Source organism: Macaca mulatta, chromosome 2, assembly GCF_049350105.2.
Source record: "Macaca mulatta isolate MMU2019108-1 chromosome 2, T2T-MMU8v2.0, whole genome shotgun sequence".
NCBI classification, from domain to species: domain Eukaryota; kingdom Metazoa; phylum Chordata; class Mammalia; order Primates; family Cercopithecidae; genus Macaca; species Macaca mulatta.
In genome coordinates, this window is record NC_133407.1 from 160,181,492 (window position 1) to 160,207,679 (window position 26,188).

General features: G+C 41.4%; 1 protein-coding gene across 6 annotated transcripts in view; it reads left to right on the forward strand.

Annotated features, from left to right (window-relative positions):
- The first annotated feature begins 457 nt into the window (after positions 1-457).
- HACD2 (3-hydroxyacyl-CoA dehydratase 2) overlaps positions 458-26,188 on the forward strand; it is a 96,244-nt gene continuing 70,513 nt past the window's right edge. For 4 of the 6 annotated variants that reach the window (XR_013413422.1, XR_003726946.2, XM_077990899.1 and 1 more), the window contains exons 1-3: positions 458-683; positions 3,235-3,352; positions 17,469-17,487. Coding sequence is in view for 3 of the 6 variants with exons in the window: in XM_077990897.1 (XP_077847023.1) it covers positions 529-683; positions 3,235-3,352; positions 17,469-17,487 (292 nt within the window). In the remaining 3 variants the exon portion in view is untranslated. 6 annotated transcript variants of the gene reach the window in all.

The following is a 26,188-nucleotide window of genomic DNA, read 5'->3' on the forward strand; positions in this document are numbered from 1 at the left end:
TAGCAAAGGGCTGGTCCATGCAGCCTCAAGGATTGATGGGAAGTGAATCCACCGTCAACCGCCCTGATTCAAAATGGCAGGATACCGGAGCGATAGTGTTTAGGTGTGAAGGTAGGGCCATTGAAGAACGGAGAACGAAAGCACAATTGTTTTGATTCAACATGGAGGCGGTGATTACAGGAGGGCGAATAGCGAGAGACGACGCAACATCCAGCTGGCAGAGGCAGCAGGCCTGGCGAGGGTGGCCACATTGAACTAATCCAAGATGGCGCCGAGGTTGTAACCGGGAGCGCGCAAGAGGCGGGAATTACCCTGATCCAAAATGGCAGTGGCAATTGAGGCAAGCCGAGGGACGGAAGCGCCAGGAGCGTCTTTGCCCTCAGCCAAGATGGCGGCTGCCGTGGACCTGTCCCGGCTCCGCCCCGCGGCCCCGGCCCCGCCTCTCCCTCGTCCCTCCCTCCGCCCCCTCGCCTCGTACAGTCCGGCCAGAGCCGCTCGCGCTGCGAGAGCGGGCTTCGGGCACTTGACATGGCGGCAGCGGCGGCGACTGCAGCGGCGAAGGGGAATGGGGGCGGCGGTGGCAGGGCCGGGGCCGGGGACGCCAGCGGCACGCGGAAGAAGAAGGGCCCGGGGCCCCTGGCCACGGCGTACCTGGTTATCTACAATGTGGTGATGACAGCCGGGTGAGTCTGGGGCTCGGGGAGGCGGGGAGGCGGGGAGCCAGCGCGGCCGGGGAGGGAGCGCTGCGGCCAGCGGCGCGGCCCGCCGCAGGCAGTGCATCCCGGGCGGGCGGTGCCCGGGACCCGGCACCTGGTCGCTGAGGGCGGCCGAGCGCTGAATCGGCCCCGGTGGCTGCCCGCGAGCTCCCTCCTGCGCTGGGGGTCGAGCCAAGTTCCCAGGCACTGGGGCGCGGGGACGGCTGCCGGGCGCTGGCTCGCGAGGGCCGCGGGAGAAAAGGTGGGGCTGGCCACAGGTGCGGGGCCCGGGGCGGCGGCCGGATGACCTGCCTCGCGGAGCCCATCCCGGGCGACCAGGCTCGGATGGTGAACGGCGCCAGCCTAGGGAGTGGAGGAGCTGTGGCTGCAGGGTGACCATTCATTTGGGCGGCTGTTTTCAAAATCTGGACTGCGCTTTAATCAGAAAGGTATTGGGAAAGAGTTCAAAGTTTTTGGCCAGCGACATAAGCAGAGCTGAGTTTTAGATGAGTTCAGACTTTCAGGATGGGTTGGGGTGGAGAAGAAGCTGGGGAGTAGAAGGCAGAGTTACTGGAGAGGGGGAGAATAGACCCTCGAAACGGTTTTACCCATCTTCTGTCTCCCTCATTTTAGTCCATCCCTTATCCCGGCGGGTTTTTAGTTCAAGCTCTGCCACTAACTAGCTGTGTGACTTTGGATAAATCATCTTATTTCTCTAGCCTCCGTGTTTTCATCTGTAAAACTGAAGGGTTGGGCTGGGTGATGAAGGTTCCTTCAGCTCTGCAATTCTTTATCTCGTCATTTTGGTGAGGAGGATCACAGGATCAGACAATTTGTTATATATTTTTAAGTTATCTTCATTTGTAATTTTTAAAGAAGTCCTAACATTTTATGAAAAATTTCAAACATACAGAAGAGTTGAAAGAATTGTATAGTGAATATCCATTTTTATTTAGTTTTAAAGTAGGTGATACATTGGCAGGGTTCAAAATGAAAAACATGAGGGAATACAGTGAAAATCTTTCCTCCCACCTTTCCCTTCTACCCAGATCCCCTCCCTCGAGGCAGTTAATTTTGTATATCCTTAAGATGCTGATGCAAGCAAATATGTTTATACATCCCCCTACCCCTTTTTAAAATAAGACAAATGCCAATATATTATTATTTTTACAATTCAGCACCTTGCTTTTTTTTCCAAAAAAAAAGAAAAGACATCGTGGGAGGATCATACATGTATTGCTAGTATTAGAAATGGTAAGTGTTGAAACCTAGGCTCAGAGAAGTTGTGACTTGCATGAGATCATAGAACTTGTTAGTAGAAGTTCCGGATCTGGAAATCATTTCTTTTGACTCACAGGTCAATGAAGAACTAGTACAGATACAAGCTTTATATCACATCAGTGGTCACATAGATTGATTTTTAAAAGAACATCCAGGAATCTCTCTGTGTGTATTAATATTTATATATGTAATTCTTGTTGTCTTAGCAAGGGCTGGTGAGGGCATTGGACTGGAGAGGGATTTTAAGGTACATTGGTAAGAAGAAAGAAGTCTATTCCTGAGCAATGAACATAGAGAATTGGGTGGAGGGTAAGGAGTGGTGTCTTAAACCAGGAAGATAAATTGGGATTGTGAGAGCAAAGTAAGCTTTTTTTTTTAAAAGGCTGTTAATGGTTATACCAGTTACACCATTAAATAATTTCTTCTTTTACAAACTCTTATTTGATGTCCTTATATGATAGTTTTTGGAAATAGCATAGACCACACACACCCCATTGCCTAGTTGATACTATACATTGATCTAAATCCTTCCAGGAGACATACCTTAATAAAAAGGTCCATTTGTTTTATTATGGAACTTAACAAAACATTATGTTTATTTTTGAGAAGGACAGTGGAACAAAAATATAACATTCACGGCTGTATGCTTAAGTGCTTTCCTGTTTTATGATTTGTATTGATCTGGCTTTCATTTCTGAGTTGATTTCGGGAAATTTGGCTAAAAACCTTTTTTTTTTTTTTTTAACAAGAGCCCTTTATTCTTAATTTTAAAAGGATAGATTTTAAGGTATGGGTAATTGTTCCAGTGAGACAATTATAAAAATAGTTTAAAGGATCTTCTTTCTACCCTATAATTATTAAAAACCCTTTAATTGCACAGGCTGTTTAAAATTTTCCTTTAACTATTTTTTTCTCGTCTTAGATTTTCTTGGCACCTAATTTAGTGGCACAAGGACCATTTTAGCTTATTTCTTTCCTTTTGGCCTTGTTCTCAATAGCAAAGTTGCCAAAAAAAATGAGCTCCAGATGGGTGAGGTGCCACTATGCTTTCACTGAGCCCTCTTGGTAAGGTGCTGTTAGTGTTGCAACATTTCAGTGCATTACAGCTTGGCATTTGAGAGCTATCATCCATAAATCCAGATTACTGATGCTTGAGGTCACCTTTAGCAATATCTTTTATTGCCACAGCTGTCTATTAACCTAAATCCTACTTTTTTTATTTTTATATTTTCCTGATTGCTCTTTTCTCTTTTACTAGGTGGCTGGTTATAGCGGTTGGTCTGGTCCGAGCATACCTGGCTAAGGGTAGCTACCATAGCCTTTATTATTCAATTGAAAAGCCTTTGAAATTCTTTCAAACTGGAGCCTTATTGGAGGTAGGTCCTGAGATTTATTGTTGTTATTGATTTCCATTGGTATAAAAAAAAAATGCAACTAAATTATATTGAAGTAGCATACCTCCATTGGATTCGTGTTAAATTTTGAAATTTTGCCTCCTCACGTACTAAAGTGTTGATACCTAGGCTTTTTGATGTTCTAGATTGGGTAAAATCTCATTTAACTTATATTACCTTGAATATATTTTGTATTCGACTTTGGAAAATCAACTGAAACAAGCTTGTATTAGGATTTTAAAAAATTCTAGGGACATCCTGAGGAAGCACTGGCAAAATCAGATGCTTTCAGGGTTTATGTAATAGAAATAGTGAAGTTGGTGGGTGTAGGATATTGGGAGTGATAGATAGAAAACATAATAGAGAGCCTGTCTAAAGGCATCCAAATTTTAAAAATTTAACAAAAATGTATTGATTTCCCTGCATTAAGGGCAGTGTATATCCAGCCCTCTCTCTTGGGGTAAGTATAGATTAGCATTTTGGAATTGCAAGGGACAAAAACCAATTCAAACTATTTTAAGCAAAAAAGGAATTTTCTGGCCTCTGTAGTTGATACAGATACAGGATTAATTTACAAAAAACTAGCTCAGGAATGAGAACCAAGGAGTTGATGCTGCCAGATTCTCTTGCTTTCTCTCATCTCTGCTTGTCTGTTTCTCTTTGAATGTTGGTCTTGGGCTCTCCACATGGTGGGAAACAGGGAGGGTGTTTATTTTTCTCAGCATTTGTGTCACATAGTTCCCAGGGAGGATTCTGGTTGGCCCTACTTAGACTGTGCCAGTGATGTGAGGTGCTTGATTAGCCAATCTTAGGACACATACCCATTCTTCTCTCTGAGGGACTATAGACTTTGTTTATGGAAAAGAGGAATGGGGATAGCTTTGGGCTATCAATAGCCGCCGTAGTTCATTATGGTGAAAAACCTTCAGATTGCAGGGAAGATCTGGTTCATTTTGCTTAGCCTCCAGGCACGACCATCTTGACATTTATACTTTACTGGCAACTTTTAAAACCTGAACTATCGAATGATACTTAAGAAAAAGTCGTTTATCTCGCTGGGCATGGTGGCTCACGCCTGTAATCCCAGCACTTTGGGAGGCCGAGGCAGGCGGATAACGAGGTCAGGAGATTGAGACCATCCTGGCTAACATAGCGAAAACCCGTCTCTACTAAAAATATAAAACTTAGCAGGGTATGGTGGCACACGCATGTAGTCCCAGCTACTGGGGATTCTGAGGCAGGAGAATCGCTTTGAACCGGGAGGCAGAGGTTGCAGTGAGCCGAGATCACGCCACTTGTACTCCAGACTGGGCGACAGAACCAGACTCTGTCTCAAAAAAAAAAAAAAAAAAAAGAAAAAAAGTAAAAATCGTTTATCTCATGAAATGAAATGTGATACCTCTACCTTTCATTCTCACTCTTTTTTATTTTCTTGAGACAGGGTCTTGCTCTGTCGCCCAGGCTGGAGTGCAGTGGTGCAATCATGGCCATGGCTCACTGCAGCCTTGAACTCCTGGGATCAAGCAGTCCTCCCACCTCAGCTTCCAGAGTAGCTGGGCCCACAGGTGTACACCACCATACATGGCTAATTTTTAAAACTTCGTAGAGACAGAGTCTCCCTGTGTTGTCCAAGCTGGTTTCAAACTCCTCAGCTCAAGCAGTCTTCCCATCTCAGCCTCTCAAAGCACTGGGATTATAGGCGTGAACCACTGCACCCAGCCCACTCTCACTTTATTTATTTATTTTTTTGAGAGAGGGTCACTCTGTCACCCAGGCTGAAGTGCAGTGGTGTGATCACTGCTAACTGCAGCCTCGACTTCCCAGGCCCCAGCCATCCTCCCACCTTATCCTCCCAAGTAGCTGGGACCACAGGCATGCACCACTGTGCCTGGCTCATTTGTATATTTTTGGTAGAGATGAGGTTTGGCTGTGTCACCCAGGTGGGATCCACTCTCACTTTCTAAATCAGAAAGTTATCCATTTTGCTTTTGTTTTTTTCTCTTAGAAGGCAGTTTCTTTTTTTCTTTCTTTCTTTTCTTTTCTTTTTTTTTTTTTTCTTTGAGACAGGGCCTTACTCTGTTGCCCAGGCAGGAGTGCAGTGGTGAGATCTCGGCTCACTGCAACACAGAGGAATTTCAATAGTGTCCATACTTAGACATTTTAAGTAGGTGGTATGATGAAATGCGCTTCCAGCTGGAAGCCTGAGTACCTTTTTTATTTTAAGTATAATAGTTTTCCCAACTGACTCTAGAGATTTGGGCGAGTCTTTTCTCTCTTATCTACCTCCTTTTCATTTGTAAAATAATTAGGTTAAAGTAGATTTCTAAAGTCCTTTACTACCCTAACCATTTGAGTCTGAGGAAATTTTAATAAATCCTAATGTGAACCATTTTTTAAACTTAGAGGCTTGAACTTTTTTTGGAAGGGGACACTAGTAAATAAGTAGTACTTTCTATCTCAGAGCCTTGGCCAGTACAGTTCCCTCAAGCTACAGAGAAGCAAATTTGGAGTCAAGACCATCAGACTCCCAGTACTTGATATAGTAGGGGGTTGTCCCCAATTGGAATACTTCAATAATTTAAAGGGGTTTCTATTTCTATCATAATATTAGGGCTGAGCACAGTGGCTTATGCTTATCATCCCAGCAATCCCAGAGCTTTGGGAGGCCAAGGCAGCAGGATCGCTTGAGGGCAAGAGTTCGAGACCAACTTGGGCAACATAGCAAGACCTCGTCTCTAAAAAAAAAAAATTTTTTTTTTTTTAGCTGGGCTGGGTGGTGGGTACCTGTAGTCCCAGCTACTTGGGAGGCTGAAATGGGAGGCATGAGCTTGAGCCCAGGAGTTTGAGGCTGCAGCGAACTATGATTGCATCACTACAGTCCAGCCTGGATGACAGAGTGAGACCTTGTCTCAAAAAAAAAAAAAAAAAACCAGCAAAAAAAAAACACTTGGTAATGTTAGAAGTATAATGTTTGAAATTTAAGTATATCTTATGGAAGGTAGGGACATTAAACAGTGTCATACTTTAAAATCCACTCAGGAACCAAGTCTTAGACTTTGAAGGATTAGCCTGTTTATCCTTATAGAATTTTTAATAGGGATTTAGGAAAATATCTTGGATTTTTGGTTTTATCTCTGTTATCCCCGCTAAGAACCAATTAAGTGACAAATCCTGGATTTGATTTTGGGAAAAAGTCTGCATAAGGAAGTGACGACTCCCAGGAACATGCAGGCAATTAACATTGCAAAGGTCAGTGATGGAAGTAATCCCTTGGACTGCGTTAGAGCAGGCTTGCTGAAACAACAGTTTCTGTGGTTGAGGAGCTTTTCATTGCCTACCCCATCTATGCTGTGTAATAATTAGATGTGTATGATATTGTTTAATTACACATAAGTTATCCCGATGGGAATTATTAGTGTTGACAGTATATCCTGTTTACAGGAGGAGAAAATGAATCCAGGGAAGGCAGCTACTCATTTATATCTCTCTATGCTAAATGTTATTCTTTATTAGGTTCTGTGGGAGTTTACTTAAAAAGGAAATCGAAATTACTTGTTCTCCAATTTCAAATCTTCTTAGGAAAATAATAACACTTTGCTTTTTAAAAGCCATAAAAACATTTACCAAGCAAGTACAAAGGAGCATGTAGTAGTGAGGTACAAAAGGAAGCCTGGCTGAGTGCCGTGGCTCACACCTGTAATCCCAGCACTTTGGGAGGCTGACATGGGGGGACTGCTTGAGGCCAGGAATTCAAGACCAACCTGGGAAACATAGCGAGACCCCATCTCTACAAAAAATTTAAAAATTAGCCAGGCATGGTAGCATATGCCTGTAGTCCCAGCTAATCAGGAGACTGAGGCCGGAGGATCACTTGTGCCCAGGAGTTCAAGGCTACAGTGAGCCATGATCGTGCCACTGCACTCCAGCCTGGGTAACAGAGCAAGACCCCATTTCCAAAAAAAAACAGTATATATAAATAAAATGCTACTCATGGATAAAATGTGATCTATGGATATAAACATTCATAAAATTAATAAAAGCAAATGAATTACTGATATATGTTATGCCTGGATAAATCTTGAAAAAAATGCATGTGAAAGGAGGCAGATACAAAAAGTCACAAATAGTATGATATCATTTATATGAAATATCCAGAAAGGCAAATCCATAGTGACAGAAAGTAGAGGAATTATTAGGGGATGTGGGGAGTGACTGCTAATGGTACAGGATTTCCTTTTAAGGTGGTGATATTGTTGTTGAAATAGTGGTGGTGGGTGCACAACTCTGTGAACATATTAAAAACCACTGGATTGTACAGTTTAAAATTGTGAATTTTGTGGCATGTGAATTCTATGTCAGTTTTTAAAAAACAAGTTCCTCTGTAATGAGCTGTGGATGTTTTCTACTTTATTCATTTTTTGGAGTCCGTGATATTCATTGATAAGGCAGATGTTATCTTTGCGTATTTGTCAAGTATAGTTAGATTAAAAATTAGTAGATTGATGCAGTTATGGCAGTTTAAAATTGTGTCTGAGAGAATTTGGGTTTCTCAATATCTTTGGTTAACATAAGACTGTAATTATAGCAAAGACACTTTCAAATACTCATGATTGGATATACCTCTGCAATTGACAGTGAGATTTCAAATGGGTTAAAGATTGCTCTGCAAAGAGGTTAACTGTTGAGATTGTTACAGACTATCTTCAACGTATTTACATTGCTGTATATGTCATTTACCTACCATTGTGTATCTGGGACTGCCTGATGGACCACAGGAACTCCCTTTCCTTCCCATTCTCTTACAGATCTTTCTTCTACTTAAAACCCCTTATCTACAAAAATGAATAAACAACCCAATCTCATTTCTGATAGTGTTGAATTGATCTAGGACAGGGTCTGGAGAAGTGGTGAGAGACAGCAGACAGCTTTTGTTAGTCTTCTAACCCCACCACCACTTTCTGGGCCCCATCTGTGTGGTCCGGTCTCACTCTTCAGACCTCACCTCACAATGCTCTTCAGATCCTTTAATGAATAGGAAACTGATTTGGGGTATTTCTCTAAAATATATCAAAGTCTTAGGAACTTGCAGTGTCCTTAAGAAGAAAGATCCCTTCTTATCTCCCTGCCAGTTTTTCTTTCTTTATGGCTCAAACACTAACTGATTTTTGCCATGGAGGTATAGCGCTTCAGACTGCTTTTGTAAACTGGTTTGAGGACATAACCATTGTCTGTTTTATTTTTCCTTCTTGTGGAAACATTCTGATTTCCCAATAATAATCTCAAAAAGGAACTTCTAAAAAGCAAGCTACATGCATATGTTAGGCTCCTTTTATTCTGGACCCATTTTGAGGAGACACATCTCTAAAAGAGGCTTTTGAAAAGCTAGCAAGAGCAAGTCATAGTGGAGATATCTAACACAAATAGGAATGACAACAAATCCCAGAAAAACCAACTTCTCAAACAGTGTGAAAACCAGAGGAAAACGCTAACTTGATTAAAATTAATAAGTGTCACAACATTAGAAGGGAATAGGGAGCCGGAAGGAAACAGGAACCCACCCACACAGAACTCACTGCTTGGTGACTCAAGCAAATAGAAGCAAATTGATGTGGTATTCAAGAGGTGCAATAGCTAACATCTGTAGAAAGGAATGTGCTGAAATTAAAAAAAAAACAACTAAAAATATCAGTGGTGGCAATGTAGGGCAGGAAGGAGCCACAGTGCAAGAAATAGGTGATACTGAAGATTCAAAAAAGGCAGGAGTTCCCAATCGCATTCTCATATAAAATCAATTGCAGAACAGAAGTCATAGGGAAATTTTCACAGTTCACCATGTAAAAGAAACATTACAAAACATTGTAACAGAAAAACAATATGTATAGAACCAGTGTATCTAGAAAACCTGATAAGGGTGTATAAGCTTTCAAAAAGTAAGACTACCAGAAGAAGTAGAAAAGGTTGGAATATACAGCTTGTAAATAATCAGGGAGAAAAGTTACAGAAAACTTTGCTGAACTGAAAGGCCACCTCACTATGGTTAGTGAGAGTTTATGGTGTTCCACAACAAAAAAATTTCTTCCCTTCCTTAAACATTTTCCAGCAGAAAAGAGCAGATTTTAAAATGTAATAGTTAAAAACAACTTGGGACCTTAAACCTGAAAGAAGAAATAATCCCCGTGAAGCTAGTAGGAAACGTTAGGTTCCTGGATAACAGACCATGCAATTTCCTACAGTTGGAAACGTTTTGAAAACACTTAGAAAAACTAATGGAACTTTGAAAGCACCTTATCAAAGAGTATTTAACTTTAATCAGAGTAGTTAGCTGTTATCAAAGAGTAACTGTTATATAAATAAATAAAATTAACCAAGTTTTCAAACTAGCACTGTCCAATAGGACTTTCTGCAGTGATAATGTTGGAATGCTGTTCAAAACAGTAGCCACTAGTCACTTAAAATGTGGCTAGTGGGTCTGAGGAACTGAGTTTTAAATTTTATTTACTTTTGGTCGGGAGTGGTGGCTGACACCTGTAATCCCAGCACTTTGGAAGGCCAAGGTGGGAGAATCGCTTCGGGCCAGGAGTTCAAGACCAGCTTGGGCAACATAGCAAGACCTCATCTCTGCAAAAAATTTCAAACATTAGCCAGATACAGTGGCGCACATTAGTCCTAGCTACTCGGGAGGCTAAGACAGGAGAATCGCTTGAGCCCAGGAGTTTCAGGCTGAAGTAAGTTACGGTCACTCTACTGCACTCCAGTCTAGGGGACAGAGAAAGACCCTGTTTTACAAAAAAATAAAAATGAAAATTCTTTACTCTTTATTTAAGTTTAAATAGGCACATATGGCTAGTGGCCACTCCACAGCATAAGCCTTTAGACCACAGTACAGATTGCAGTGTGATCACGTGGAATCCCATAAGATATTTCAGATTTTACCAGGACAGAATGAAGTGGTAAGGAGGACAAACATAACAACGTAAATTTTGTATCACTCCAGAGTTTATAAATTTTTAAATCGATAATAACGAGAATAGTTATATGCTGATGTTTTCAGATTAGGAAAATCAATAGGGGATAAAAGCACAATTGCAGATACTGAAAAAGGCATGGAAGAGTATATATCAAACTGTTACTTAGAGCTTACCTCTGGAGGGGCGTGGTATTTTGGGGCAAGGAGGGGAGTAAAAGATTACCACTTTTAATATACTTCAGTATGTATTTATCACTTACATGAAACGTATAATTTTTAAAAATAAAATTCTATATTATATGTAATTGAAAACAAGATGAATGAGGAAAATAAGATTTTAAAGTTTTTTGATAAAGGAAAACAATAGGCAGCTTAGTTTATTTTTCGATTTAAAGAGAAATAGTTTTACATCTACAAATCCTGTTAATTTTTTTAATGACAGGAGAATAATAATAAACCTATAGCATAATAGAGTATAGCAAAAATGCATCTTTTTTATGTTTATGCACATGGACTGATTAAATTTATCAACATAAAAAGATGAAATGATGGTTACTGGTTAAAAACTAAAGTCTAACAATCTGTTGCTTATGAGGCTGACTTTTAAGTTTACTAAGGGACAAACTAGCTTGCCATGACCCAGTGTCAAGAAAAGCAGGACTACCCAGTTACAGCATGAGATAAAGTTGATTTCAGAGCAGAAGCTGAAAAGAACCTTAGTTCACAATTTGTCAGTAGCAAGAACATGGGAGACACATGTTGGTGAAATCATATGATGAATGAATGATTATCTGAACAGAGAAACAAAATATGTAAAAAGCCGGCAGAAATGCTATAGAAGTTAAGAAATAGAATTGTTCTTAAGAGATGTCACAGTATATGTAAAAACACTAGAGATAAGAAATTTGGATATGAAGACTTGGTTTTGCCATTAATTAGCCCTGTGACCTTGATCTTAACCTCTCTCGCCCTCAATTCATTATGTGCAGTGAATACACTGGATTAGATAACCTTACATTTTTCCCCACTTTTAAGTTCTGTGAGACTTCAACATTTCACTATCAGAATATGAAAATTAAGCACATAATGAATTAGTAAATTATAGGGCTGGAGATAGCAAGAAAAGTGAAATTAAGTGACAAAGGAAAAATACTGGTAATTGAGGAATCTTTTTACCTATTTCCTCCTTAAAAATTGGATGTAAAAGGATTTTGAAAACATGTTTGGAGTCTGAGGGAACCCAATGAATAACCAACACCCCTTTGCTTGTTTATGTTCTAAACATTGAGCAATAACTCAAAGGAGTTACATAAGGATCCTAAAAATCACCTTTATTAGTGATAAAGGCTGAGGACATGCTTTAGTGTGCCAGTCAAATGGGTTTGCTAACTGAACTCGACAGTTAGACTCACCACTCACCCTGTCCTGAGCAGCAGCAGACAGGCTGTCTTAGAAGAAACGATGAGAACTTAAGTTCTCTATGGAACCTCTCAGGTGGAGCTGAATTGAGCACACCCCATTTATTCTTCCCAAATTTACCCTCAAATGAGTCATCCTTTCCAGAGGTAAAGTAATTAAAGGAGACCAGTACTATGTGGTGGAAATCCATCCTCATAGAAACCAGAAGAGAGGGGAAAGGTGTTTTCTGCCAGTAATAAGTACTATATATTCATTGTAGAAAAAACTCAGATGCAACAGAAAATGCATAGCAGTCATAATCTAAAGATAACCACTGTTAACATTTTGGTGTCTATCCTTGAAGACTATATATTATTATTATTGGTAAGTTTTAAGCAAGAATGGAATCATATATGTGTAGAATACGATAATTCCTAAAACAAATCAAATACGGGTAAATGTAACTCAGATTGGTTATGGACTTCTGCACAGTAAATAAAACGAGTGTAGTGGACATGTCTGTGGAGCTGCCCAGCTCAGCGTGCCCTCTCTGGAATTTGTCTGGTTCTCAAGGCTGGACCCTTAGCGGCTACATCTCTATTCCCTGACTCTGCATCTTAGGCCATAGCTGGCTGATCCAGGGGTGCATAACTGACCCAAAGTGGGCTAGTCAGATTTTTTTTTTCCTCCCAAGAATTTGGAATTTTGAATTGAAAGACAGAGATGGGGAATCACTATAGCTGGATCACATTAAGTCTGTGGGCTGCAGCTGAGGTCTTGAAAGCTGCTTGGGTTTCTATTCCTTTTGAGATTTGTTAAACTTTTTGGGGCTTTGTTGTTATTGTTTTACCTTGGATTAAAAATGAAATTGAACAGAATGGTTGGTAACCTACAAAAATAATTCCCCTAGTTCAAATTTTAGAAACTTTGAAAAGATGTTTCCAAGTAACCTATTGTGCAAATGGCATTTTGACATTGAGGTTAAATTTTAAAACTAAAATCAGTTTATTGCCAATGGAAATGGAAAGGACGCAAGAGGAGAGAGGAGTTTATGGTGCATGTTTTCTTTTCTTTTTTTGAGACAGGGTCTTGCTCTGTTGCCCAGGATGGAGTGTAGTGGCATGATTGTAGCTCATTGCAGCCTCAACCTCTTGGGCTCAAGTGATCCTCTTGCCTCAGCCTTCCAAATAGCTAGGACTACAGGCACATGCCACCATGCACAGCTAGTTTTAAATATTTTTTGTAGAGATGGGGTCTCACTATGTTGCACAGGCTGGTCTTGAACTCCTGACCTCAAGTGATCCTCCTGCTTTGGCCTCCCAAAGTGTTGAGATTACAGGCATGAGCCACTGTGCCTGGTCCAACATGTATTTTCAAGGGAGATTTTGAATATGGCAAGTCATCTTAAAATTTTTTTTGATGAAATGTGCTTATTCTTGTCCAGTGATTCTTAGTGGACCTCAACAAAGCAGTGCCAGCACTTCACTTCACCACTTCAGGGTGCATTTTGGAAAATTGTGAGGGTATTTCAATTGCCACAATGACTGGAGATACTACTGGCTAGATGACCTATGATATGTGAGACAGTCCAACTTCAAGATTTGTTCTGCATCCTCCTTGGCTTCCGCATATCTCCCCAGGCCAACCCCTCTACAAATATAAATGGACAATTTTTTAGTACGTATTAATACTGAAAAATCTTCAGGAGAAACTAAAAAGCTTATTAAGTTAGAAGAAGGTTGTGGTCTTAGTTTTTTGTTGCTGCATAACAAAAATACCACAAACCTAGAGGCTGAAAACAACACTCATCGATTAGCTCACGGTTCTCTAAGTCAGAAGCTGGGCTTGACTGGGTTCTTTGCTCGGGGTTCTCATAAGACTGAAATCAAGGTGTCAGCCAGGCTGGATGATTTCTTATCTGGAGGCTCCAGGGGAAGAATCTGCATTCAAGCTCATCCAGGTTATTGGCTGAATCTAGTTGTAGGTGTGAGGTCTGCATTTCCTTGCTAGCTGTCAGCAGGAGGTCACTCCTTACTCCTAGAGGCTGCTCTCCAGGCCTTGTACATGACCCCCCTGCAGTTTCAAAGCCAGATTGGCCTGCTGAATCCCTTTTGTTCTTTGAATATCTTTGACTTCCCCTTCTGCCACCAGCCAGAGGAAAGTGCTTTTAAAGGGCTCATCTGGTTGGTCAGGTCCACCCACATAATATCTCTATCTTCAAATCACTTGACTTGAGACTTTAATTATGCTTGCAAAGTCCCTACACTGCAGTACCTAGATTAGTGTTTGATTGAATAGCCAAGGAACAGTAATTGTGGGGGATCGCCTTAAGAATGCTGCCCTACCACCATCATTGGTATGAAGCAGGAAGCTTAAGTGAAATGAAGGTATTGTCTCAAAATAATTAAGTAATTTATTCTCTCTGCACATTCTGTTCTGTAAGCATTACAGCATTTCTAGTTTGCATATTTAGTTGAAAAGGATTTCAGCGCAGTAGTGAAAATCATTGAAAATCAGTTTTGAGATTCCTGTTTAGATTTCAATTATTAAATTATTGGAGACACATGAAATGCAGGGATTTCATTGGATTTCTTTAATATAGACTAATATTTCATATTATTGCCTGTGTGTGTGTGTAATGGTATGAAATCTAGGTTGTGAAATGTAAATTTTATTTTGGGATAGCTTGTCTTCTGTTTTGTCCTAAAAGTATCCTCTGTTACACAACGGCTTTATTGCCTCTTGCATTATAGTTTTTTTACATCTAATTCCTCTTCTGTTCCTTATTGCACCATTTAAAGAATATATTTTCAAGATCTTTTTACAGACTGTATACTGATTATATGTCTCAATAGGATTTCAAGGCAGAAGGATGGATTTTCTGTGATACTCTCTTCCAACCCTATCCCATGACATAACCTAGGAGATTATTTAGACACTTTATAAATAAATAAGACCTAGCTGATTTGAAATAGTATTGTACTCCTTCAATTTCTCTACTTTGACTTTTACTTACTTTAGCATATTATTCCAACTTTGTATAAGGTTACTTCTTTATTTCTATTGTTATCTTAATACTTTTTTTTCCAAGTATGAGTCTGTACCTCTACCTCTGCCCTTTTATTTTCCTATACTTGCCCACAGTGGTTTCTGTTACTCTTATTTTTAAATCCAAACTTATTTATCATAACTTACTATGTACATCTGACTGCATCATTATGTCCCCATTTAAAAGTTGAAATACATATTTTGAAAAATAAATTACTTTTTATTTCTTCTTTGCATATCAATTGGGACATTGTATTTATTTGCTTTTGAAAATTTTGTATAGGTAGGTCATTTTATCTATGATTTTTTTTCAGAATGGTAGAGGAGGTGTTATAAAAATATGTGTGATTAAAAAGGGGAGAGTGCATCTGAGGACTGAGACCTACTACTGCTCTGTCATGCAAAGAAGACATGCTAGCCATTCATTGCTGTGTGTCCTCTCCTGCAGTGTCCTGTTGCTAATCAGCAGCCTGGATGTCTTTTTTTTTTTGAGACAGAATCTTGCTCTGTCGCCCATGCTGGAGTGCAGTGGCGCAATCTCAGCTCCCTGCAACCTCTGTCTCCTGGGTTCAAGCGATTCTCCTGCCTCAGCCTCCGGAATAGCTGAGACTGCAGGCATGTGCCACTATGCCCAGCTGATTTTTTGTATTTTTAGTAAAGATAGGGTTTCACCATGTTGGCCAGGCTGGTCTCAAACTCCTGACCTCAGGTCATCCGCCCCCCTCGGCCTCCCAAAGTGCTGGGATTGTAGGCGTGGGCCATCATGCCCGGCCAGTCTGGGCATCTTGCTGCATACATGGATAGACTAGGTTTTCTGGGCCGGGTGCGGTGGCTCATGCCTGTAATCTCAGCACGTTGGGAGGCCATGGCTGGTGGATCACTTGAGCCCAGGAGTTCAAGACCACCCTGGGCAACATGGCAAAAGCCTGTCTATACAAAAAATACAAAAATTAGCCAGGCGTGGTGGCAATTGCCTGTAGTCCCAGCTACTCAGGAGGCTGAGGTGGGAGGATTGCTTGAGTCCAAGGAAGTTGAGGTTGCAGGGAGCTGTAAGTGCACCACTGCACTCTGTCTGGGTGGCAGAACAAGGTCCTGTGTCCAAAAAAAAAGAGCAGGTTTTCTGTCTAGGCACTGTCATCTGTCTTCTTGTTTCAAAGAATGTTTTTCATTCCTCATTTTGATCTAGATCTTTTAATTTTCCTCAACTTTGCAGCAGGAGGTGTAGCTTATCATATTTACACTTTAGTATTTACTTAACAGTGTTTTCTGTTGAAAAAGATTGTAAGATTTGCAATGTGGTAATTGTTTTGTTCTCGTGTCAGCTACCAGTAACATTGTGCAGCTTGGTTTGGTTTTTTAATCCAATCTCCCCACTTCCCTCCCCTCAAAATTGAGTGAAATAGTTTTTGAGCACAGAGTCTTATCAGGCTCAGGCATGTTTTAGATAAGCTAAGTCTTGTCAAGTTCTGACTCTGTAGATCTCATAACTAATGCACAATGAAATAATGTGGTACAATGGGAATAAAACCTAAGTTCTTGGTCCTGACCATCATTTACTGCACTGGGCAAGTTGTGTGGCTTCTCTGAGCCTTGGTTTTCTTGTCTACAAGTAGAGATTTTCTGTCCTGCCTATCTGCCAGGTAATTGTTAGGATCAAACAATATAAAGACTGCTAGAGAAATGTAAAAATTCTGAAATGCCCTACAATAGCTGTTAGGTTATATCATCTAGAAAAGCTTTGGTCATTAAATCAATTTTAGAAGTGGCTTCAAATTACTTTTTTGCCACCACCACCGCCAGAGTTAAAACACTGCTATATAAAGGATGAGTTGGAAGGGGGTTTAGAAGGACCTAATTTGCCAGTTTCATGGCCATTGAGATGGAGTGGAGATGGCAGTCTCACTCAAGGCACTGGAAATAAAAATGGATCAGACAGACCCCAGAATCATCAGCAGGACTTAGAAACTGGTTGTACTTGAGGATGAGGGGAAGGAAGGACTGTTGAACCCCAAAGACCGGGAGGTTGGTTATCAGGAGGCGTAATAGGCGTGATGGAAGAAAAGCGTGTGCTTCCCACTGAGGCTGTGTTTGAGTCTCTGCTGTGACTCCCAGATGGAGCTGTCCAGAGGCAGCTTGGCATGTAGGCCCAGATCCCCAGGAGACAGGATTGGATTGGACCACGGAAGCCTCTCTGCAGTGAGATCATTGAATGAGGCAAGATGGGAACTGAGGGTGGAACTTAGTGGAATGAATGTCTGCATTGAAGGGCCTGCAAGGCAAGAAGAGCCAACAAAGGCTCTTCTTACCCTGTGTTCCAGAGTCCATGGCCATTCTGTTCTATAGCGTATGGGACATGGAGATGCTGTACACTTACTGCTCTTACAAGTTTGTGTATTTTAAAAGAGCCCTTGGTGTCTGATAAACCACTGAGTGGAAAGAGTAAATCTTCCTCAGAAAATCCTTCAAAGATGCACAAACTAAAAATGAACAAACAAAACTAGCAAGAATTTACATTTTGTTAAATAGCCTGTAACCAAGTTTAAAAATGGAATGTTCGTTTTTCATATTTAATACTGCTGGCAGATGCTGCTCTATTCTTACTGAAACATTAGTTTATATTAAATAAAACTTTAATACTATTGATTCTTACTAATTCTCCTCTTTTTTCCCCCTTTTTTCCTCTAGATTTTACATTGTGCTATAGGTAAGTATGGATTTTCCCCCCTACTATGTACAGTGAATTCTGCTTGTTTAAAAAGTCATAGATGATAGGCTTGATTGATTTCTATTGAATATTGAAAAATGAAATGATTTAGTCATCATATATGGAATTGCTAAAATTAGAGTGGCTTTCAGTTTCTCAAATCATAGGTACTATTTAGATGTTACGACTGAACACTTCATTAAAGGTCACAGCTATTTTGTTCTGTTAATTTAAAAGAGGTGTCTCCCACCTTCTCAGTGTAAGGGTAATAGAAACATTAGCATGTTTATGAAAATGTGGCTGGAATTCTGGTGCTGGGCTGTGTTGAAAAGTCCTTTCTGTGATCACTTAAATGGTATCATTCTCTCTCCTTATCTTTCAAATGGGAGTCTTGTCTACCTCCCAGGTGAATATTACATGTATGTGAGAGAGATTAGAAAAGTACTAAGTATAAAGAGTTACACAAATGTAGGGGATTTTTACTAAAAGCGAATACAGTATGTTTTCTTTTTCTTTTTGTGGGGAGGGGCGAGTCATCAAATTTTGCTGTGGAATAGAGGCATAACATCTAGTTTGGGGTGGCTAGATCCTTCTAATTGAATAAAAACCAGTATTGAAAAGTTGATAGATCCCATAGAGCAAGCCCATAGTGATTGCTGTGCACTCCAGGTATGTCTGTCAAAGGGAGGATTTGAAGTTGATACTTATTCAGAAGCACTGGAGGTCTGAAAATTTGAGAACTGCAAATCTACACCATTATGGCCCATCAATTTAATCCACAACTAAAGTGGGTAGTTGCTATATTCAGGGAAACTTACAGTTCAGATGGGCACGCAGGTAGAGAACACCAAACTGTCCACTGTGGGTCTAGCAGAGGTCACTGTGGTATCTGGCTCCATTACCTTCTTTTTTTGTTATTGTTTTAGGGACAGGGTCCCAGGCTGGAGTGCATTGGTGCGATCATAGCTCAGCCTCCCAAGTAGCTGGGATTACAGGTGTGCACCACCATGCCTGGCTAATTTTTGTATTTTTAGTAGAGATGGGGTTTTTACCATGTTGGCCAGCCTGGTCTTAAACTCCTGGCCTCAAGTGATCCACCCACCTTGGCCTCCCAAAGTGCTGGGATTACAGGCATGAATCACCACGCCTGGCCAAGAACCTTGTTATAAAGAATTGCACCTTGGGCTGGGTGTGGTGGCTCATGCCTGTAATACCAGCACCTTGGGAGGCTGAGGCAGGAGGATCATTTGAGGCCAGGAGTTCGAGACCAGCCTGGGCAACACAGGGAGACTCCATCTCTACAAAAAATAAAAAATGAGCCCCGTATGGTGTTGCATGCCTGTGGTCCCAGCTACTCAGGAGGCTGAGGTGGGAGGATGGCTTGAGCCCAGGAGGTTGAGGCTTCAGTGAGCCATGATCACACCATTGCATTTTAGCTTGGGCAACAGAATGAGTCTCTGTTTAAAAAAATTAAAAAAAAAAAAAAAAAAAAAAAAAAGATTTAAAAGAATTGCACCTCTACCGGTTTCTCACTTCTTACCTGGGATTATGGGTAGAGCGTCCAGGGACCCCCTCAAATGATGTGCAAAATTTTTTATGTGTATTTCCATGTTTGTTTGGAGGGGCAGGTAGGGAGAGAAAGCATAGCTTCAATTAGATTCTCTGAGGAGTTTGTGATTCCCAAAAGGCTAAGAAATGCTGTTTTGGAACCTTTGAATGGTAGATTTGAAAGCGGCTTGGGGACTTATCTGTCCCATGGTCTGCTTTCCCAGGAAGACGAGTGACTGGCCCAGGTCGTATAGTTGGTAAATAGGGAAGCTCATTTGGAGACAGGTCAGTCTGACACCTGCCTGATTTCATTTTATGATGAATGGGTTTTAACTTTTGTGCAGTCTTGCACACGTTTCCTTTTTAGTCCTTTATAATTTTGAAATGAAAAATCTTATCGTTTCATAAATGGTTAAATAAATCTTAAGCACAACCTAGCAGACTGGGGGATGTACTTGACCAGAGAGAGTTCTAGAACCTCTCAGGCCTTCTCCACATGACTGAACCCTGCCTCGTTCTTCCTCAACTCTCTTAACCTTCAGCTGTCTCTGTATAAAGCTCTCAGATGTATCTTTTCCAAGTATCTTAGCCAGTTCTGACTGCTGTAACAAAATACCACAAATTGGGTAGCTTATAAATAACAAAAATTTATTTTTCACAGTTCTGGGGGCTGGGAATTCCAAGATCAAGGTGGTACTGACAGATTCCCTGTCTGGTGAGGGTCTGTTCCTCGTAGACAGTAGCTTCTTACTGTGTCCTTGCATGGTGGAAGGAGCAAGGGAGCTCCCTTGGGCCTTTTATAAGGGCTCTAACCTTATTCATGAGATCCCTTGTAACCTAATCACCTCCTGAAGACCCCACCACTTAATACTATTGCACTGGGCATTAGGTTTCAACATAGGAATTTTGGAGGCACACAGACATTCAGGGTACAGCACCGAGCATGTGTACTATGATTTTTAGTTAATATTAGTTTTATTTTAATAACCCAAATCCTTTTATCTGTCTTAAAATATACCCTTATATGTCTTTATAAAATTTCTCTACCCCTGGAAATACAGTTTCTGACAAGTATATTTTTTCATTCACACCAAGAAAATTATCGAATGCCTAGCACGTGTGCATACCAGATGCTATTGGGCAGTGGGAGTAGAGAGGTGAGTGTACTCAGACTTAGGTCCAGGAAACCCACAGTCAGATGGGCGTCCCCTAAGTTCCTCTGGTATAGTGCATCCTGAGGACTGGTGTGCACATCACACTCTGCTCAGAGGGTTGGCAGGTTTGCTTCCCCCTCAGACTCTGAGCTCCTTGAGGGCAGATTCTGTTTAATTAAGCTCTGCATCCCCAGGGCCCAGTGGCAGGATCCTTCTTACATCCTCAAGGACCTTGTTCTGCCTGTGCATCTCTCGCTCCTGCCTCACCACCCTGTGCTATCTGCCTTTTCCTTCTCAGTGCGCAAAATGCTCAGAGCGCTCTGTCTTAAAAATCTTTTAACCTGACCATTGACCCTGTATTTCCCTTATACTACTATATAACTGTTTTCCATCCCTTTTCCCAGATTTATGGTAGACTCTTTCTGCTTCCTCATGCCCATCGATGCCTGAACCCTGCAGTCGAGCATCTGTTCCCCTTGTTCTACAAAAAATCACCTTCTGGTCTCAAGTCAGCAACAATTTCTACTGGATTCTGAGTACACTGTTGGGAGTTCTTGGACTTAGCTACATGGGGCACCGCTGATGATGATTCCTGGAGATCCTGCTCCTTCAGCCTTCATTGTATTGAGCCCCCCTGGTATACCTTGTCCTCTGTGGTCCTTTTCTTTCTTTGGGTGCTTTTCTTTCTTTCCTTGTCCCTTAATCGTGAGTGTTTCTGGAGTTCTGTCCTAGCTCATTGCCCTTCTGACTGAATGTACCCTCTGTGGGTGATCCCTTCTCATGGCATAAGATATGCAGACTTCCAATTCCAAACCACACCTGCCTCCCAAACACCAGCCCTGTCCACTGATTTCCTGGACGTCTGTTCCTGGGTGCACACAGGCACCTCCTCAGCATGACCCACACTCCCAGACTCGTTCTGCCTCCCTATTCTGTTTGTCAGGGCTGCCGCCAGCCACCAGCCGTTCATTCATTCATCCTAGAAGAGAGCTGGTCCATGGTGTCTCCTCCTCTCTCACTGGCATTCCTGTAGCCAGGCAGTCATCAAGTTTTGTCAGTTCAGTTTCCTAAATGTCTTTCAGGTTGTCTTGTTTCTTCATCCCTACTTGGGACCTCAGTATGTCTCATCTGGATTCCCATGTATCTTCCTGAACTTCTGGGCTTATAGCAATAATAATAATAATAATAATAAGAGCCACCATTTCTTGAATACTTACTGTATTCCAGTGCTTTACATTCATTATCTCATTTATTTCTCATTTTCCAGCTGAGACTGAGGCTTAGAAGGTTTCCTGTCTTTGTTCTTACCACAAATAAATGTGTGAGGTGATGCATATGTTAATTAGCTTGATTTAGTCATTCCACAGTATATTCATATTTCATAACATCACGTTGTACAGCATAAGTATGTGTGTGTGTCAATTTAAAAAAGAAATGTATCATGCCTTGCCAAAGGTCACACAGCACTAAGCCCTAGCCCAGGAGTTGAACCTATGGTTGTGTGGCTCCAAGTCCATGCTCTACACTGCTCTTGTGGGTTTAGTTATAGTACCATTCTGAGCATGTCATTTGTCTACTTAAAACCTTTTGCTGGCTTAAATTTCTTCATGATCTGGGCCCTGCCCACCTCTCCAGTCTTTCCAGTGCCCACTCCCTGCCTCCCACTCCATGCTTGTCTGCACTGTGCCCAGGCTCTGCTCTCTGCCTGGAATGAGCAGCCCAGCCCCTTCGGCTGGCCAGCTCTGTGCGTCTCTTCCAGTAAACTTCCCTACCACCCACAGCCAGAGTAGGGACCCTTCCTCACTCTTCCGTAATACCTTGTACCTCACTCGGTATTATACCTTCCACATTGTATTATGTGTGGTCTGGCACGGCACCCATGTCCCCACCAGCACCGCTGAATATTTTTTAGAGCGAGAGCTGTTCCTTATTGATCTCTGTATCCTAGTACCTAATAGTAAGTACATAGTACCTAGCAGGAGTTTGGTGAACATTTGATCATTTATCTTACCAAATTCTAGTGGGAATTTCCAAAACTTATTTCAAAATGATTTCAGTTCCTTAAAGGAATTAGAGAGAGCAATAATGAGTAAGCTGTTTCTAGCATTAAGCTAAAGGCAGTGCTTCATTTTTACTTAGATCACTTAAGTTTTGTGGAATGATGGTTTATTTTTCTGTAGCATTCTGAAAGTTTTCATTAAAACAACTTAGTCTTTCAGAAACTTATTTTATAATAAGCCTTGAGATATCTTTAGTTTACATATTGTTGATGAAAAGTATAGACCTGAGTCAGACTTGGGTAACTCACTAGCTGTGTGATTCCAAGAAGTAACTCAATTTTTGTGCTCATTTAATTCTTCATCAGTAAAAGGGGGATAAGAATACCTACCTCACAGGTTGCTGTGAAAATTAAATGGAAAAATGCAGGAAGAACACTCGGCACAATGTCTGAAACATGGCTGTATGGAAAATTGCCCAATAAAATGGTAGCTGTTGTTATTACTTAAGCAACATAATGTCATAGAATATTAAAAGATTATTGTGCCTCTAATGTTCAATATTTAGATATATATAAGTGTAACTCTTTCATATTCTTAATTTTCTTAAATTTTGATTTCTTTGCAAGTGAGCACTTCAGGGCCCTTCATTCTTAGTGTGAGTTGGAGTTGCATCTTGCTCACAGTTGTGGCAATGCAACTTGGCAAATACGGCCTCCAGAAACAATCAACTAAAATCCATGTGAGGGGCTAATTTCTGTGAGGGGGGTCAAGCCATTTGTAGCTGTAAATGAGTTTCCACACCTCAACTTTTTCAAAGTAGGTGGTTTGTTTTTTATTGATAATAGAAGGATGGGATTTCTGAAATGCTGTGGCTGCAGGCCTCAACCTAAGATTTGTAATGCTTTTATAGTTTTATAATCAGTGTGTTTCCTTTTAGAAATGAGAATTTTAAAAAATAGGCCAGTCATGGTGACTCACACCTGTAATCCCAGTACTTTGGGAAGCTGAGGCAGGCGGATCACCTGAGGTCAGGGGTTCGAGACCAGCCTGGCCAAGATGGTGAAACCCCGTCTCTACAAAAAGTACAAAAATTAGCTGATGTGGTGGCAGGTGCCTATAGTCCCAGCTACTTGGGAGGCTGAGGTGGGAGAATCACCTGAACCTGGGAGGCGGAGGTTGCAATGAGCCAAGATCGTGCCACTGCACTCCAGCCTGGATGACACAGTGAAACCCCATCTCAAAAAATAAACAGACACCAAAACCCACCTTGAGATATGTTCCCCCCCCCCGCCCCGCATAATACTGCAAAGAAGAGTTGTGGTTTTTTATTCATGTGGTGTGATTTGTGTTGAATGAAGTATTAGGAAGTATTATATCTTTTCTGTGTTGTCTTCAGGATTCGATTGTGGAAGAGGCATGGGGGCTATGGTTCTCAGCTGATTCTGCAATATGGTTCCCCTCTTTATGGATGGGAATTAGAGGTGGAGGTAGTGGAGCTGAAGATACTCTTGGTAAGATATAACACTGTGCATTTAGTAAACTTTCGTGTCAGAAATTATGCTACCAACATAAATAACTCTAGAAGTTTTCTTTTGATAGAAAATTGTAGCTCAGTCACAGCCCAGAGAGTTATATCTGAAGTTTAGTATTAGCACTTTAATTTCATCAACAGGCAGGGACAAAAGACCTTTCACTTAGGATATCCTGGATTTGTGGTTTCAGATATTTGCTATGTGTGCCAGCTTGCACTCCTCCCTCAAACAGAAGACACTTTATTAAAAATTTTTAAGTGAATTCCAAAAAAACCACAATCACCTTAATATTCATTGGTAGCGTATGGCTCCAGACTGATTTTATTAGGTAACAAAGGTTGCCAGGTAGGAAGCAGAGCAGCCGCTGGGGAGACCCACGTCACTTCCTACCAAAAAAATCTTTCTAGCCCACTAATTAGAGCTAACTAAATCCTCCCTTGAACTGTAACACTCCCTCTTCTGCCCCGCTACTTTGAGAGGGCCAAGCTTTTATCAGTCATTCACAAAGCAATATTGTAAAGGAACTGCCATCACTTATTTTTAAAACCCAACACAGAACCCACCAAATTTTAACAGAAGAGAACTCTGGAAGGAGAGCATCTTGGAGGGAACGGGTGAATTCCTCTAAATTTCTCTCACCTGGAATTCTGCTTTCACACCTGTGCCCAGCCTTCAGCAGCGTGGCTGGGCACAGAAACATTACTGCGTTGTTTCCACTTAGCTGACGTTTTAAAAATGAACCTTACCAAATTGTAAGAAAGAGACAAAAGGGAATAATTACCTAAAATACAGACAGTACAGTATAATAACCACCATCCCCAAAGAAAAGTTTCTGATCCAAAGCTCTAACTCCCATTTAGTTTCTAGGGGCTGGCGCAGCTTCACGTGCCTTACTGGCTCTCTTTGTCTTTTTTTTTTTTTCCTTTTTGTGGAGAACGGGGTCTCGCTATATTACCCAGGCAGGTCTCGAACTCCTGGGCTCAAGCTATCCTCCCGCCTCTGCCTCCCTGAGACTTACTGGCTCTCTTTAAGCCTTGTTCTTACCGGGACCCCTGTCACAAATATGGATAACAAACCTTTCTTATTCAGATTTTAATACTGCTTTCTGCCTGAGGGCATATTTAGTGGTGGTGATGGCAGGGGGATGGGAGAGAAAGGGATGTAGCCAGGCAAGCAAGCCTGTCTCCCCTGCTTAGAGGCTTCTAAGGCTCACCCCTGGAGAGCCCCTGGGAAGATTGGAGGCCTGAGTGGGAGGTTGCCAAAACCAACCTTCTCCTCCTTTGCAATTAATTCTGCCTTTGTCATTTATTCAAATGTAGTAGTTTTCCAGCATCCTGACAATGGAGCGCTAAAGGTCAAGACCATAAGTGGTCATCTTCTAACTTTAATCTTTCCCAAATCAGTTGCCAGACCAGCTTAGTAGCCTCCCTCTGCCTTGGCTCTGGTTCATTCTGTTGCCTCCTGATCAAATGTTCCCTGCTCCCCTCCAGACAAGGAGAGAATAAGATGCACCTGCATCTTGTGCTCCTGACACACAAAACTTCAGCCCTGTTCTCTGAATAAATCCTGCTTTTTCACACCTCCATAATTTTGTACATATGGTTTCCTTGGCCTGGAACACCAAGCTCTGTTAGTTGTTCCCTGCTCTGTGTGAATGTAACTGAGATGAAGGAAAGAAAGAGAGAAATAGAGCATGCTCATTTGTAGCCTAAGGAGCCTGAGTAGGGAGGGTGGAAGACTTACCCAGGTATACACCACCTGGTACCTCGCACTGTGCAAGCACTCAGTGAGCAGCACCCAAGTACGAGGCAAAAACAATCCCCGAGGATTTCTGTGCCTAGTTGGAGTTCAGAAGGGAAAGCTACGAAGAGAGCCCAGATCAGGGAATTTTATCCTGTGCTGTCCCTGCAGGAACAACTAAGTGAATGGAAACCTATTATTGAGACATTAAGTGCCTTCTCTATAAGATAATATTAACTGGCTGTCCAGTCCATCAGAAATCAACCAAGGGCACACCCTGTTGGAAACATTACTAGTTGTTTGACAAGTCAGGCATCTTCCATCTGGGCCTAGTTTCCACATGTGAAAAACAAGGGTGTTGGACTGAATACATGATGAACTCTATCATTCCTTACAGCTGCTCGTTCTGAAATTCTGTGAACCTATAAATGTGATGTTGCTTCAGAAATGAATGTCAGTGATCTGAGTTGTAAAAGTGATCTGAGTGATGTAAAAGGAGGGTATGCTAGATGTTTAAATGTGCCGAAGTATCAGTGTTTGGAAATTTCAAGTACAGTAGTTCTACTACTTTTTTCCCTGTAGGTAAATTTTGAAAGTCCCATCAGAATGCAGAATTGAGAGACACACACGCACGTTTTCTGTAACAGACGTTTACTATGGTCACCACTAGATGGCACCCTTGTATTAGTAAGGAAATTTTTCTCTTAGAACGGGCTTTGGGATGACT